Here is a 17959-nt window from a genome sequence, read left to right on the forward strand (position 1 = left end):
AGAAATATAATAAATATCAGCAGCTGTATGCCAGAGGGATCTCTATACAGGCCGCTGTCAGACTGTTACTTGCTGTTTAGAACAGGGCTCCTAAAAGCTTTCAATAAAGAACTAATAATTATCTTTTTGGATGGATCGTCATGGATGGATGTTCAGTTTCAGGTAGTGGTGAAAATGAAGACAATCCTCAGCTTCTATTCTAACTGTTTTTACTGCCAACAAATTCAATGAAAAGACCAAAACCAACATTATGTTAATCTCTCTCAATACTGCCTCTCTCAGTCTGTCTGTGACACTCTGGTTCCTCCTGAAGATTTACATCAGGGAGGTAGAATATACTGGAAACACCTCTCAGGGTAACACCGTGCACCGTGACCTGAACACAGGATGACCATGAAAGAAAAATAATGGACACAATTCTGTTCAGTATCTTCCATGAAGGCAGCATTGATGTGGGACTGAGTCAAATAATCTACCCTAAATGAGTTGTTAGGGGATGAAGGTTTAACACTGGGGCTCATTGGTGTGTTTTTAATCATTCATCATCATCAGTTAAGCTCTTTTCTCTGCGTAAGAATTCTGCAAATATGCCACATCTTCCACCCGTGATACCTGGTCAAACCACTCAAACAGCCCAGGCCCGGTATGGGCCAGAGGAGGCGTCAGTATTAATGCATCAGGACATGCAGCTGTGCGGTCTGCTCCTGCGTGCACACGGCTGCACCAATACACCAAAACACACACACACACACTGAGTGAAGCAACAGGTTTGGCCCCTAGAGTGGGGGGTGATATCATATACTTTCACGCTATACTTGCACAGGAGGACCCAGGCACCATCTGTCTGTCTGTTCAGCAGGCCCCCTCTCTGTTTTTACGTGTGTGTGTGTGTGTGTGTGTGTGTGTGTGTGTGTGTGTGTGTATGTGAGTGATAGAGAGAGAGAGAGAGAGAGAGAGAGAGAGAGAGAGAGAGAGAGAGAGAGAGAGAGAGAGAGTGAAAGAGATGAGAGTCCGGCAGCTGTATTTACACCTGTATGGGCAGATCCCTGTTGGCAGGACAGCAGAGGAACACACCAGCTGCTTAACCTACATTCCCTACCAGGCTGTCTTTGTGTGCACTGTGCCGTGTGACACACACACACACACACACACACACACACACACACACACACACACACACACACACACACACACACACAGCCACATTGATGAGGCTTTTAGCCCCTTTGTGTGGCCGGCCTCACTGGGAGGATACCGTCATAGGCCCCAGCATGCCTACAGACCACTAATGTGTAAAATGCTGCTGTTTTATCACATTTTTAACATCAAAGTAAACCTCAGCAAGTTCATGCAGAGCCCCTCCGCTTTTAGTTTAGATTTGGGTGTTCTCCCCCTGTCGAAGGGAGGTAGAGTCGGATGTGGCTTTGCATCCCCCCTCTCCCTCTTCTCTTAGACCAGGCCAGGTCAGGGAGTGGAGGAACACAGCCAAGCTTCTGCGAGTCCTCAAATCTTCTCCTGAGAAGCTCCTGAACAAGGAGACAAGCGTCGGCTCTGACTCAGACTCTAGTTGCCGTCAGCCAAGTTCAGGAGAAGGTCGGTGAATTAAATCCCAAACAAGAAAAAGACATTTGGTCAAAAAAATAAAAAGATTCTCTCCCGGTGAAATGTCACCATTGGAACTTAATCTGTGAAAAAGATTAAGAGAGAATTATTCAAACAGTCAGCGCCAAGGAAAGTCTGCTTGTCCCCCAGTCAGCGGAGTACTATGAGGATTTAACTTGTCAGAATGCCGGAGAGGGATACATTTGGGATTTGTAGGCAGACAAACGAGTGCACACTTATCCCGTCTACACACAGTCTGACTTTAATACAGACAAATGAAAATCCAAATGGAAAGATTGTCACACACTAAACACAACACCCGGAGAGCAAATCCTTCTTGTGGCATTTTCGAGCAAATGCGAACGTAGTGCAGGCGAGGTAACGAGAAAGATGACAGCCAGTGACCGCCTGAGACCCTGTGACCCGCTGCAGATGGGCCCTCAGATTACTGTAATACCTATGTAGGTATGTATGTACGTATGAATGAGCCGGCCCGGCGCGAAAGCCATTGTCTTCCGCAGCCCCGCACAGGCCGCGGATAGAAAGGGGCTTTAAGAATGCAATGCCCAACATCACATGGCAGCCAGACTAAACCGTTTGCACAAATCACCTCACTTCCCTCCCGTTTTAATGGCCCAGGCAGAGCGGCTATTAGGGCCAACGGGTTAAGAGATGAATGTGTAAACGATTATTCTGTAGGAGTGGGGTCATCGCCCTCACAGGTTGATTATGCTCACTGGGATTCTTCTCCATCAAACCTGATGGATCAGGCAGTGTGGCACACAACTTGGCAGCTTTTTTCTGCTCTGTGATGAAAAACAACAACAAAGAAAAAACTGTTAACTGCCAGCTCATGATGCACAATTTAGCTTATATTATACGCATTTAAATACAATAATATGTGTTTTGGGGAATTTATTCCAGCCTTCTCCATACAACTGAATAGCAGTGTTGATTTGAACATTTTATATTTTATTTGATCACAAATCTGTTTTGAATCAAAGTCCACGGAAGTCTGCCTCGCGAGGCAGTTGATGTTGGCAGGTGGGTCAAACAAACACAGAACTTTCGCTTGTGTCCTGTGTGAAACCCAAAGTCAGTCTTGTTTTTAATTAACTCATTGAAGATCAGCTCGCTTTTGGAACCAGCGTCAGTGGCCGTTAGAAGAACTACGTCTTTTGTCTTAATTTCTCAGCACCGGCAGCTGCCTTTAGCTCTCACCTTGACCTTACTGTCACACAGCCACTGCTATGAGGCTTTTATCACTAGCTTTTGTATATGGGCACAGTGCGCCTTGCTTTAAAGGAGGAATGTGGAATAACAGTGACTGTTACAGAGGAGTTCTATGGAGGCCTCCATGAGAGCCAGAATGCTCCCGGTATTGTTTTGGATCGGGTATTTAGTTTTTCTTCAAATACTGCCATTAACTCGCATCACTCCGTTAGCCACCAACAATAAATCCCATCAACAATAATTTCAAAGGAAGGAGGGAGAAATTCAAAGTGGCATCTTGTTAACCCCAAAGCCTACTTGGCCTTTGCTACCCCCATGGAGTGCTCACCCCGTTCGCCCATCACTCTCCCATTGGAGTCCATCCATTTACCCAGCTGGAGACCCAGAGTGGGGGCTCGGCTGGTTCGATAGGCTCAGCGGAGGGTAGACGGTGGAGACTCTTTGATAAGTGGCAGATTACCAGGGGTCTCCATTACACCAACCAACATGTTCATTTCTCAACTTGCGCTCCAGGAGTAAGACATTCCATGGCAAATTGTTGTTCCCCGTCTCCCAGAGGAACATTTCTCTACACATCCATGTACCAAGACTAATTGAAGACTGTGTGCTATCGTTAGGAAGGCCCCGGCGGATGCGGCAAAAGCGATAAAATAAAGAAGTGCTGCAGAGTGCTTTGGTTGGCCGGAGATTCTGTTTTTCATGACTGGGGGAGGTTGGCCGGCGGGGACAGAGTTCAGTCTCATCGGACCTTTATTGCTGTAGGGAAAAGGCTTATTTACTGTAAACTGTTTACGGAGCTCTGTCACTATCTCTGGACATGCAGAATAAACACAGGAACACACTCCCACTCCTAATGTCTTGTAAACATTAGAAACACGCACAGACTGACAGATAGACCGAAATATACCCTGAAAAAGACACACTCTAGATGACTCCTGCACACCCACACACACACCCACACACTGTGTACTTGTTAACATAATCACAGTGAAGACACATTGGCCCACACACACATTCAAAAGACAATGCATGGCCGTAAATACACACTCTTACTAAAAAAAGAAGTTGCATGCAAACACACAACTTCTTGTCCTAACAATGCCTGAGTGCTGTTAGTTTTATTGGTGTCCCCAGTTGTATAGAAGTTGGATAAACTCCTCATACTTAAACTTTCTCAATCTCAACAATCAGAACCGTTTCCCATCGTTTTCCTGTATCATATTTACACGGTTGAATTCAGACCTGCATGTTTCTGCACATGTACCCAATCCCTCTAAACTTAAGGGGGAGAAGAAAAAAAAAAAACAGAAAAAAAAAAACATGACAGATGTCCGAAGAAAAAAGAGAGAAACAAAGTCTGTGGACATGCTGCATCTGCCAAATATATGCTATCACACTTTACGGAGCAGCTTGAGCAGATGAATCATCAAGCCTTCCCGCAGGTTTTCAAATCCATCTTAGCGCACGGACATTCTGCTTCCTGCCTCGTATGTGTTGTACACTTAAACAGACACGTCAAAAAGTATGTAATGTGAAAAGTGTGTTTGCTCAAGTGTGCTAGTTTAATAATGGTTTTCCCGTCTATCTCTGTAACCCACCCCCTTCACCCTCCCCCCTCTCATGAAGACCCTACCTCTTTGGGGCGGGATGTTTTGCCATTAAAACTCCATGGTGAGTTTTGCTCTTCCCCTCCTTGTCTCCCTCGGCCGCATGCAACTGTCTCCCCTCCACAGCACACCGCCTCTGTTACCTCTCATTTGTCTCCTGGTATATCCTCAACACATTCTGCAGGCTGCACAGTAACTCCTCAAGGCACAAAAATCCCAAAGAGGAGTGTTTGTTATTTTATTATCTTTTTATGTCTTTTCTCTTTTTTTTTGCAAACCCTTCAATTGTTTTTCTGCGTATGTTGAACTTTTGGATTAGGATGATTTAACATGTTGTGTCAAAGCCACTATGTTACTAAAGCGAACAAAGGATTTATGGTTATTTTAACACAATGTGACAAACATAAGAGGTGTGTATTATGGGTAGTGGTGCTTCAGGGAAATGCCATAGCACTGCCCGCCTGTTGCTATGTGTTTTTTCTGTTGTTTGTCTTTTTCTTTCTCTCCATGATGTTTTTCCAAGAATAACACCTTTGTGTAAAACATGTTGTTCACATTTTTTTAGGCCCGCCCTGAAACATTTTTCCCTTGGATGTTTGTTTGCACGCAGAAATTGTTCCTTGGCATATTTTGGTAATATTGTTAACCGTGTCTTATGCTTGAGTAGATATGTGTAACCCTCTATCGCAAAGGACTGAAGGTCCTGTACTGAATTTTTGTTCATTTATGTGCTGTAAGTAATGAAATTTAAAGCCTCACTAATCTTTTTTTTATCATAGTAACGATCGGTCAGATCACTATGTGTCGTGTGAAAGAGGGCACTTAAAGCGGTGGAATTATCAGCTGGACTAAGAATGGATAAGTCACTTAACTCAAGCACAAATAACTTAATTATTATGAAACTGTCTCAATTTAATAATTGATACCTTTATGAACCTACATAAAACAAAACCATCAATGAGAGGTTTGTATTATTATACATACTTTAATGCTTGTCATTAAAATATATTTAGTCTATATTTGTCGATATTTAGTATATTTTAACCCTTGTCATTGGGGCCATCGGGTCGACTTCCAGCGAAATCGGACAAAATCCTGCAGGTTCACCAGAAAGTCCTTCAGCTTAGACCCTACCTTCTCCTCTTCCGGCCAGGAGAACGATTAAATACTACTTTAATCAGGAAATTGTTACTTTCACCCTTCCATTTTAAGTTCAACTTCATCTCTTAATGCCCTTTGCTGAGATTGAAATGTTAGAGGACAACGCATCTTCCCATCTCTGTCTTGCAGTAGGGCTGAGGCCAAGTCTCTTTTCACCGCCCTCTCGTGAAATCAGATGCTTACAAGCTTTTAAAAGAAGCCCCATTATGATAGAGTCACTTATGGAGAGATGATTGAGTGAAGTGAACTTTTCCCTTCCCGGCTCCCAGCTCTCCACCTCCTCCCTGTTGACTCCATTCACTTTAGAAAATGAATAGCATGTGGTGCCTTCCCCAAGTCTTGGGTTTCGTCTTTTGTTGTGGGCAGTCACTCATACTTTTTAATTGAAGCTTTTTTTTCTTTCGGTCTTCATCCACCTCCCGCTTAATCTGGGCCCTTAGTGATTTCAGAGCGTATACTTTTCAAAGGTACACATCATTAGCATCGGCATCTCGACCCTCGCAATAACTGTCTTCCGCTAAAATGTCAGCTTGTTAGACCTATATTGTTTCTCTAATAGTGTATGAGCAATGACAGTCCATTTGCCAATATCTGCTAACCCAGAGTTCAGCTCTCATTTTATTTCCTCTTCCAGGGTACCGTGGACTGAATCGCGCCGTCTCAGATTTCCATTTCATGTTCTCAGCGTTGCATTTTAAACTGAATTTGTGGTGTGAGATTTCAACCATCTTACCAATTATATAAACATACTAGTATGTTTTAATAACAATTGCAAAAACTATTTAATAACCTTACATACATACATCTATGATGGCACATGTAGAGTTTAAGGACTGCAGGTAAAAGAAAATAGTCCTAGTTTTCACGATGATGGCCTCTCCAATGTTTTCTGAGTCTCCCCAGTGGTTGTCATTAGTGCTGTGTGTTCGACACAGCCCAAAGGCTGCCTCTTTTCCAAAGGCTGTTGTAAAATAATAAATATGACGTTGAAGGATGTGTCCTCCACATGACTGCCTGCTCTCTCTCTTTTCCTCTCTTTGTCCCGGTTGCAGTCCTAATGCCGGCTCCTTTTTTGATTTAAATGAACCATATTGCCCAGAATCGGTGCAGCAGCCGCACAGCTCTTTTATCACTGGATAGTCTGCTCAAGTGAGCGCTATCATATTTGTTTACTGCGAGGGGCCTGAAAATAAATGGAAGCTGCCACCGGACTTCCATCCCCCCTCGGAGGCGCCTCGCGTTAGCCCCGGGCGTAGTAATGCGAAGGGACTTTGATGGTTGATGTCACAGATTGAATTATGCCCTTGAGGAAAAGCTATTAGCTCACTCAAGAGTCCTCATTTGTTAAATTAAAAGTGGAAATGACATGAGTCGTCTTCAGTGGATTAAAGTTGCAAAAAAAAAATGGAATCCTCTCCCTCCTAAAGGGCAATCGTACAAAACAAAATCTTGTGGAGAGAAAACAAAAAAAAAAAAAATTCCGTTTGTTTAGTGACCCCCCTTTCCCCAAATTCCCTTTTTGTATATTTATGTGACATCATTTATTGATATTGCGTTACTTATTTTCAAAACTTTGGTGCCAGTCATCAACAATCAATGGTCCCTTCCAAAAAGTGTTTGCTGCCCTACATATGGGGAGCCGCATTATTCCCCTTCCTGCCAGAGCTGTGCCTCTCTTTGGTACGGGCGGAAACCTCAACACTTTTGAGCCACTTCAATTGAGAGGAAAAAAATGATGATTTAAAACACAGATGAATAAACGTAAGTGGTCACTGCACCCAGAGGAGACGAGAACCGAGCTGTGATCTCTGGTCCTGTTGGCAGGCTCGGCGCTGGCTGAGGCCTCTTCAAAGACGCTCAGATCCAACTCACCAGACACGAGACCCCAGTGGAGAGCCAGTATTATTGCCTGTGATCACAGACTTATAAGCATACAAATTGGTGTGCGTGTGTGTGAACATATATATACGTGTATGTACTTTGTTAAACTATAAATACATAGAGGGCGGTGAGGTCAGGCTACTTGAATGGCTCCAAATAATAATCGGTGCTGTGGCACTCAAAAGTCCTTTATGCTGATTTGTCATTCTTCCCTCAAGAATACCATTTCAGATTTAAACAATGTTTTTCCTTGATTCATAATTCAACTTCCATTTACCTCCAAAGTCAACGTGCCGACTACGAGGAGGTTAGAATATCTTCCAGTACACAGTCTAAGTCGCTCTGCGGTGTATTCACCAGCCTCAAGCTCTCACCCTTGAAAACCAACTCCAGCCTGCTCTGAAATAGGATTTGTGTTTCCTGGGTTATTGAAACCAGTGGACCAGAGGGCCTTTGAAGGTTTAACATATTTTCCAGCAATGGGAGAGATGGAACGCAAGTGTTTTTCGGCAATTAAACACCTCACCAAAGAAGAACTTTGCAGGATCACACAGCCAAAGTCGGGAATACTGTTCCTTCTTTTGAGAACAAAAAAAAGATCAAAAGTTATATGGTGTGTTGTGACCAACACATCCCTTGTTTCCTCTTTTCCCAAACCATTTAACATTCTTTTTCACTTTAATGGATCACACTTCTTTTGTTCATTTCTTTTCCATTGTATTTTCCTCTTAATTTGCCGTACCTGAGGCCAGGATTGTGGACACTGAAAGGCAGAAAAAAGGGGACATCTTCTTTAGGGAAAAGCTTCAGAAATGGAAACATAGCTAGCAGACAGTTAACTGGACCTGTTTGTTAAACGCTGTATCTTCTGAATGCACTGACAAACGAATAGGCCCGAGGAAGAGAAGGCAAGGGCACTCTGGAGTTAGCCAACGCAATATCCTGAATGTGACTTTATCTCCCCCTCCATCTTCCTCTCACAGACTGGGCTTACTGTGGATATTTGGTTATTCAGCCTTCTCCCCTTGACCCAGCACTAATAAATACAAGCTCCGCAACTTGTATAGAGGCCTTTCTTATGACTACCTTCCCCGCTTCCTATTTCCTTATCCCTCTTTCACATGGTGTTGGCCAAACAGAGACATCAACATCTCTTTGCATCCAGGGAGTAATTTATGAGGTGTTGACAGTCTAAAGGGAGGCAGCAGAAAGAGAGTTTTACCAGCAGAAGCTCAGTGAGTTGGACTATTGGACACAACATCTACTACAGCAAGCAATTATGTTGAACTATAGTCCTCCTGACACTGTATTACATTGTTTATTTAGTTTTACCCTCCACTTTAATGGTTGCTATGGATTTAGTTCTGTCTGGTGGCAACCAGCTTCAGCGAGCAGCTCACCTTGCACAGTGGAAGGTTGTTTGTTCAAAGTCAAATCATTCTCGACATGCCAACCTGCGCCTCCTATGGGCCAGGATAGAGAAGGACACATAGCTAGCACACATGTCAATGATTTTAATAACAAGCTTTTCTAGTCAAAACCTAATCGATCTGCTTCGTTCTTTCATCTTCTTCCATTCAGTAAACAATCAACGCTGTTTGGCGTCGTTGGTGACACGAGCCTATCCCAGCATCCCACTCACTAAAACCAGCTGTGGAAAAAGATCTAGCTATAGAGCAGTGCTAACACTCATTACCCACCCCCAATGTTTCTTTTTGAATTAAACTACCATAATCATTTTAAAAGGCTGTGAACTTTTCCATAATCTCTCAATCAAAAGAGTAGATGCATAAAACAGCAGTTCACTAATCATTTTCCAAAAGGGGCACGACTTGACCCTCCTACTACATATAGCCTATAGCCTGGTCACTGGGTCCCACATCCAGACCTCCAGGAACCCCTTACTGCACATGTCCCAGTTCTCTCTGCTCGAGCACACCTAAAGCTCGTGCACTGATTCAACAGTCAGGGCTGTTGAGTTGCATCAGGTGTGTTCATGACATTTATAACAAAGGCATATTATTTCAACAACGTATTGTACCTATTCACTGACTTTTTCAAAGAATGGTAATATTTTCTTCTTATCGGCAACAATTGAAAAAATTCTGCTTTCTACTTGAAGGGCAAGCATACTTTCTCGTAAACTAAGTCATTTCCCATTCGGCTCTTCCAGATGCTTCCCACTTCATTTTTACGTTCATGTGGCAAAAATGCGTAGGATCTGTGCCTCAGACGTATAATGTCTCGGAAAACCCATGAACAAAGCGGAAAAAAATGCAGCTCTGTACAATTTAATCCTTTTTTAGTGAGTGTAGACAGCGGTGACTGGTGTTGCTTCCACACCAGTGTGGTTACCAAAGGTCAAGATTAGGCATCCCTCTGGGAGTGTATGACACCACCATGAGTCTTCAAGCCTTTAGCCCACCTAATGCCTGAACTCTTGTGAGCATGTTTTACTGTCCAGGTTGGTTATAAGGCCGGACAATAATACCAGACCTGGCTACTGTTCTCTGATCACTACCATATGGGGAGCTGAAAACCCGTTCTGTGTCCGTTTCCTCTCAAACAGTCTTGACGTGCTGAATAATCCTATAACTCCCAATAAACTCTCTCCTGTGGCCAGCACAAAGCAATTCCGCCAGAAGAGGCAGCTTAGACACTACTGTTGTGAGGTGCATGTCCCATTGTGATAAATACAGTCTGTACTTACTTAGAATATCATTTAGATCGTGTGCATCCAGTAATCATCCTTTCGGTTAGTATGGCTATGAGAACCTTCACAATCTGAACTCAAACGGCCTGTGCTATAATATTTTATAGGCGTACTGGTCCGTCCTATATGGAGGAGCAGTAGTGTCATCGAAGGCGTATTCATGACTTGCAAGTTTCTCAAAACAGTAAAGCAAAAAGAGAGTTCTACCTACTGTATACTGTTTAAAGCCTCGACTTCGTAAAATAAAACAAATAGTCCTCACCTAACATAACACCATCATGCAACACCAATCATTCCACCTTGTCTCACCAGCAGGGCTGAATGAGGAAGGCTATTCAACTATTTTACCACAGTGCCATTATTGACCTAAAATGCCTCGATGACATAAAAAAGGCCTCTTGGACATCCTGTCTCATGCACCCTGACCTTTTCAGACAAGAAGTCATCGAGCATGGCGGCTGAATTGTGTATCTCGATAGTTGAGCAGCATTTAGTTTTTTTAAAATATTTCATAAATCAACATTTGTGTCAGAGCTAAATATATTTTATAATGTTCTGCTACTAAGGTGAAATGTTTAATTTGTTTTCAATCTCCCCAGCTTTAGCCCCTTGCATGCAGAGCCCTTTTATAAAGTTTATGTTCAGAGATGTCGCTTTGTGATTTTCATATAACTGCCTCCAAGGTGTGACATTTATTGTGTTATACTGTCTCTTCTTCTAAATCATATTCTTGTTATCAACCATCAAACAAACACTTACAGATATTGGTCTCAAAGGTGCTAGATTTTTTATTCAATTTACATTCTGTGCCCCAAGTTTTGGAGGGAAAAGTTTTGTCTTGTGGTTTATGGAAAATGCGGTCTTAATTCTGACGCAACGCTCCTTTGGTGACAGGATGCAAACTACTGAATCACAAGTGATTTGGGTTTACTATATTAAAGTGTCCTAACAAAGCACCTTTGAGAAACAGACTCTGCAGTACAGCTTTTAACTCAACGTTGTTCTCTTTTCTCTGCTGAAGCAAAGCAAAGCCGGCGCCTCAGATCTCCCCAAGCAAGTCCAGTGGAGGAGAGTTTTGTGTGGCCGCCATCTTTGCCTCGTCTCGCTCCTGGTTCATCACCAACCCGACCATGAAAAGAGAGAAAGGTTAGACCATGACCTTGGATGCTTTTTGTATTTTGTGGAGTCAGTTGATCTCATGCAAGAACATTTTGAATTTGTATCTATTTCTCTTCCTCTCTCTTTGTACGTTGGGTCCGTTTGAGTGTGCAATGTCAGATTCAGCAAACACGCCTAACTTATAACTGATTAAATGATCGGTGTAAACGTGAATGTCACCTCTGCGTAATTGAGCAGTCATAAATGAGAACTGTAAATTACAATAATTAATGCTCCAACAATACCAGTATAATAATAAAACCAGATTATGTCCTCTATTAAAGTGGTTCTTTCAGAGGTTCATGGGAAAGAAAATCAGAAGACTTCAGCAGCGTCAGCAGCAGAATAAAGTTATTTATTAGTAAAGACTCCTGCGACAGGTTTGCCAAGCCGTAAATTGTGTAAATTGAGAAAATGAATGCGGCAAGTTCTCCTAAATTACTCACACAAGCTGCTGAAGAACGAGTCTGTTGTACAATTGGTTCTTGAACGGGACTCAATGTGCTGTCAACGTCCAAACACATCTCCCCAAAACTAAATACCAAATTTTCTGTTGACACAACATGTTGACGAATAGTTAACTATCTGCATTGTCTCCCTCATTACTAGTAATGCATGTTTTAATAACCATTTAAGTGCCGGCTGAAGCAATATTGCTTTACCACTGTCTTGTTTCACATCCTCCTCATAGATCAGGCCAGGCAGTCCGTGGTCGACTCGCTCTACATCCTTAGTTGCTATGGTAACTTAGTGGAGCATGTCCTGGAGCCACGGCCAATTAGCATTGCTCAAAAGATTAGTGATGACACACCTTTGGAGCTCAGCACCTGTCCAAGGGCCTGCTGGACTCTCGCCAGGTAACACTTTGTCGACCACTTTCATCTTGAACGAGTGCTTCTGATACAGACTCTCATGGTGTTCTTGTCTCCTGGAGCAGGACCCCCCAGTGGAATGAGCTGCAGCCGCCCTTCAACTCCCACCACCCCTTGGTGTTGGCCTCCGACCTGGTGCAGTACTACCAGTACCTTCTGGCTGGTAAGCACTAAGCACAGCTTTGTTCATGTGTTGACCGGTTTACACAAACACGCCTATTTACAGTATCAAGTTGTGGCCAAATGGAATACAAAGTAATATTTTAATGCTGTATATGTTTATGGATAGATACATAATAAGTCAGTGGAAGCAATAGAGGCCAATACAAATCAATGCAGATCCTCTTCAGGCAGCTCAAATTAAAGTGACTGCATTTCAGGTGTCAGCTCATCGGGATTTTGATAATGAAGGAAACATTATGATCAGAATAGATTTTGATTATTTTTTTGTATTGTATGACAACACTGTTAAAACAATAACTCTAAACTGCACATGTACTCTGTGACAGCAATACTTTAAAAAAAAATGTAAACCCACAGTGTGCTGAGCTTAATAGTTTGTGGTCATAACAGAAATGACATACGGACAGCAACGTGGCAGACAGCAGTAACCTCATGTTTTATTTGGTGTTTGTGTCAGCATCCTCTCCGCTTTGGACAAATTTCCAGCAGCCTGAGATACGACGGACCAATCACAAGCATTTATCTAATGTGGGCAGTGTTCGAGACAATGGTGATGCGACACTATATTCAAAATCAACTGACACTGTTGTGGAATTTAATGTTTTAACCACTATTAAGTAACCTGACATCGCAAGTCCAAGTTACCAAAGCTCTATGGCATGTGTCTTTGCTCCAGTCGGTTAAAGGTCTATCCAATTGCATCCAGAGGCCTATGGCTTTGCCACTTGAGGTCTGGCGATGTCATGCTAATATGCTGCTACTTGTGAAAAATCAGAACTGGGGTCTCTGATAGTCAGAATAGAATCACAAAGTCTGCCCCAGTTTTCACAGATATTGTCAAATTTCTCTTCAAATTAAAATGTAATCAGAATGAGCTGAAAGATACTAGCATCACAAAACGTATATGATGGCATGTTTTCATTTTTGATGGATCAACAACTTCAGTTAAATTTTATTTCAGTTTTACATTTTCGACTGCTTTTTTCGTGCTGAATTTCTGACATTGTTCTCACAGATTTAACATTTGTATTGACTGTAGACACTAAAATGTTATTCCTAGGCATCGGCTTCTTCCCTTTCATTCTAATACACCATTTTCAAATTAACCCGTGTCAGTATTATTAGCAAAAAAATAATTTCTTCAAAGGGGAGTTTTGAAGCAATTGTTTTTATATTTTCCTGTACTGCATGTACGATGTTGTTTGTTACACATATGCATCCCAATATCTCTGACAGGTCTGTGTATGTTTTGGTTGCACAGGCTAACGCAACCATGTTCTTTTCTGTATGCACCATTAGTCAAGGGGCTGACCCCTATTCCCTGCTGATGTTTCCATGTTGACTGTGTTGAAAGCCAGTCCTCAGCCTCTTATTGGTGCCACATGCTGAGAAGAGACTTCTCCAGTCAGCAGCCATAACATGTCCTTCATGTCCTTTCTCAAAAAAACTTTGTCGAAGCATACTTCCGCCAATTCTACTAGTTGATATCTTCTGAGCCCTGTCAGAAGTCCTTCCTGTTCTTCCGGTCGGTGCTTCACCTTGAATCCTTCATTTGCCGGCCACACTCCACGCCGACCTCGGGGCATGCTCGCACAATACTTTAAGATGCCGCAGTCAGACCAATTAGCTGACACCCTAAACTCTCTCTAATTCAATAACAAGTAGAAAGCAGTGAGCACTTTAGGTTGCCCTCTGAAAGGCCAATTCGCATAAAGTGCACAGTGCACTCGGATGGCCACACAAGGAATCAATCCACCCCCTGGAACAGGCTGGCGTTTTGAGCTCACTCCATAATTATAAACACACAAAATCTGTAATTAGCTCGTGCGGCAGCTCCAGGGCAAGTGGTCGCTGTGTTTAGCCTAATCCCTCTCCTCGTCTCCGTTGACTTCTGCAGAGCTCCAGGTCTAACTGGTAGGATATTTTCTCAAATTAGTGCTAATGGTCTCTCCTAGTGTCAGCGCGATGAGGACACGTTGGAGTGACGGGCATGCGCGTCAGCTTATTCCACCATTCTCTCTGCCAGCATGGGCAGTGGAACTGGCTGCATAATGAGAGGGATTCATTGCATTAACATTTACATCCAATTAACAATAGCCAGATAACACTGCCGCATCTCTTCATTATTCCCCAAACCAACCAAGTGTGAACCAATGTGAGGTCATGACGCTATAAACATAATTGTTCAGCCCTCCACCCACTTCGTGTGCTCCTGCCATTTCCCCTCCGGGACAGCGTCCTAGACACCACCAACGCCGGCCGGGTTGCTCTTGGAGTGCAACCTTCCACTCTTGCTCTTTTCACCCGAGCACAAACTCTCTACATCTCTGTCTCAGCATGCGTCCCCTTGCCAGCCCTCTCCTCTGCCGTTTCCTCCAGGGCTTGGCAGCACAAAGGAGGAGTGATCCAGGAGAAGGAGTCGATTTGACCTTAGGATGAATTACTGCACAGCCATGCGCCGCTTGTCCCGTTGCCTCTCGCTAAGCATCTGCATCATGCGGACGAAACTGAAAAGACACACATAGTTCTTACATACAGAACACGTTGTGCTATCTCGGTCTGATTTACATCGCTAGGACAAGAACCACAAGAGAGAACAAGTAGCGAGAGAGGAAATGAAACAAGAAGGTTTTTACTATAAGACAAGAAACAAGCACTGGGGCGCCACGGGAGCTCACATCGTAGAGCAGGCGTCCCATGCACCGAGGCAACAAGGCTGCATGTCCGCCCCTCTCGCTCCTCTTTCCTGAATATCACTATCAAAAAAAGGCACAAAGTAAGTAATCTTTCAGAATCAGAAGTACTAGAAGAGTCAAATAATCCAGATAAATATCCCCCGTAGCTGAAAAAAGGTGACACAAGGCAGAGATGTGGCAGCGCTTGATTGGCAGGCCATAGTTTCTGGTCTCGTGGCTCTATATTGGATGACCCAGGCTGATTAAAAATGCAGTATGCAGGGAAAGGAGTAGGAAGGGTAGAGGAAGGGCCGGGGTCAGGCCAGACCGGAGCCTCCAGGACGGGATGATAAAAGGCAGCGGTGGCGCCACTTCATGGTCACTATCTCCACCTGTCCATCTGTAGCAGCTACTGGCAGCACTCAGCCTCGCAGAGGACAGCAGCGTGCAGCGCTGCCCGGGAGAGATAAGGAAGAAGAAGACACACATTATACAGTACACTGGCAAACAGAGGAGATGCGGTAGTGTGATCTGGCTTCATAAAAGCAGTCTGGAGCCACATTTTATTCGTGTGTGTGTTTGGGGAATCCTCTATCTAAAGCTGAGGTGGAATCTCATGATTCCTGTCTGTGTCTCCAAAAGTACTCAAGTGTGTGAATGTGTCTTTTTTGTCCTTATTGGCCAGAGGTGTTGGAGCTGAGTAGTAACAGAATGACTACTCTAATCCCCATCATAACAGTGGCTATAGTTTGATGAATGTGAGGTTTTCACACCCTGATTAGCTACATTCGTGGGAAGCTTTTTTTCAGGGTGATATTTACCGAGCTGTCTGCGGTATGTTTTCCAACACCTCTTTCCCCTAGCCACAGACTTGCTCTGAAGCAAACAAACCTGTGAATAATTTACCACCTGAGTATCTGGCTGGCTCCTTTGAGCCGGGCAATGACGACAGCAACAGAGGCTATGCTTCTTGGCCGCGGCCCTCCCTTCCCTACCTGTCATATAATGTGCTAATTGTGGAGACTGACTGACTGGCTGGCTCGGCCACTCTCTTGGGACTTTGAGGCCCATGACAGGCCAGCCACAGTAGCCTCGTCAATAGATCTAATTGCTCCTAGAGAGGGGCCAGAGTGAAGGCCTTGGAGCATCAGGCGTTTGGTAAAGAGAAACCGTGGCGCCATGACTGGGTCAGTAATCAAAGAGAGGCAGAGAAAGGACGGGGTAAGTGTAGCGCTGGCTGAATGAAGGAACTGTCAGTCAAATACGCCTTGAATGATATATAATGACTAAGCTATCCCAGTCTGTCAGTGTGCCAGCACCTATCTGCCAGAGTACTACTCAAAAGAGGAAAGTGAGAAGAGAGACAGGTGGAGCACTCGAGAGGGAGCCCAGCAAGTGAAATGTTAGCCGAGTGCGGGGGCTCAAAGTAGAGAAAGGAAAAATTAAAGACCAACAAAATGAATCTTTAAGAAAAAACAATGAAAGAGATAAAGGTTAACAGAGCAGCCGGCCCAGACATGCCGGCTATCCTCTGTCCAGCAGGCAGCCAGCTTTCAGATCTATCAGATTGTTAGCACCTTATCTCGCCCCAGAGATCGGCCTGTCCGGCCCCTGGCCCAAGGCCCCGTGAGGTCGGGCTACATCAATACCTAGGCAGCCTTTGTTCTTGTTCTGACTCCCTGCTTCACTGCTTTGGCTAACAGGCCACTGGCTACCAGCCTTCAGCGCAGCAAAACACCACTCTCTCCACAGTCAATACAGGCTGGGACAAATCAGTTCCTCAGTAATGTCCTGCTTACGTGCACATAATCATCAAGAAACAGACCAAAAACAAATCAATCATCCTATTCAAGAACAAGAAAGGTATTATTGTGAGTTGTCTGGAAAACATATTATAAGAATTACAGTTTAAACTTATCTTTGAAATCAAATATCATAAGCAAATAGCTTGTCAATCATGGTTGATTGTTCATTTTAATATAAATGTTCTGCCTTTGCTGGTCATTTTTTTCCTTGTTTATGATTTGTAATACAGGCAAAACATCATACAACACAAAAGTCGACTCCACTCATATCTTAACCACCCGAAACTCCGTAAAAATACTATCATGTAGAACATTTTCAGTAAAATCAATAGATAAACTATGTATTGATCAAAATTGCAAGACGAGACAAGACTGTTTTTGGCTAATCCAGCAGCTTCACTGCCAAAGACACACAGTACATGTTCTTTATCACATTGATGCAACATGTAAATAGAAGTATTACAATACAGCAATGTTGCCCAGAGATATTTGATGCAGAGATACCAGGATATACATGGTATGGAATAAGCTCTGATGAAAAAACAAATGTATATATTCTCTCACTACATATCGGCATATTGTCCAAACCTATGTCAAGGACTTATTTTGGATTAACATTTATGGCTTTTTGTATGAATAACATATCACCCAGTGCTGATGGATGGTACAGTGTGTTTGGCCCGGAGAAGGCCGAGAGTCACCACGTGGAGCTAAACCATACCCATCAAATAAAGCCCAACTTTTAAAGTAGCATATACAAGCATTCATTCTAGTATAGTGGATCAGTTCAGTTACCAATCACGCCATCCATGCTAGTTATCAGTTCCTTTGTAACGTGAACAACAATATTCAGTATAACCGGAGCCACTAAGGCGTCTCTGAATTCCTGTACTACATTTACGTACTTGTCTAAAGTAGATTATTACTATTGAAGTGATACACATCCTGACCCATTCCTCTTTTATCACTTCTGAATAATGCCTCCATGCTTTCCTTTACGTTCCTTTAAATCCATCAAATCACGGCCTCACTGTGTCTTTAGCTATAGGTTCAGACTCCTTTCTTGAGT

At 43.4% G+C, this 17959-nt stretch overlaps 1 protein-coding gene across 2 annotated transcripts in view; it reads left to right on the top strand.

Annotated features, from left to right (window-relative positions):
* Positions 1 to 17959, top strand: part of bcas3 (BCAS3 microtubule associated cell migration factor) — a 305557-nt gene that overhangs the window by 90991 nt on the left and 196607 nt on the right. For both annotated transcript variants that reach the window (XM_068585216.1, XM_068585217.1), the window contains exons 17-19: positions 11219 to 11343; positions 12047 to 12212; positions 12293 to 12390. In XM_068585216.1, coding sequence (XP_068441317.1) covers positions 11219 to 11343; positions 12047 to 12212; positions 12293 to 12390 — 389 coding nt within the window. The remainder of the gene's footprint in view (positions 1 to 11218; positions 11344 to 12046; positions 12213 to 12292; positions 12391 to 17959) is intronic.

The sequence above is a fragment of the Clinocottus analis genome, unplaced genomic scaffold (genome assembly GCF_023055335.1).
Source record: "Clinocottus analis isolate CAN_PGR_092001 unplaced genomic scaffold, fCliAna1.0.p SCAF_2, whole genome shotgun sequence".
NCBI lineage: Eukaryota > Metazoa > Chordata > Actinopteri > Perciformes > Cottidae > Clinocottus > Clinocottus analis.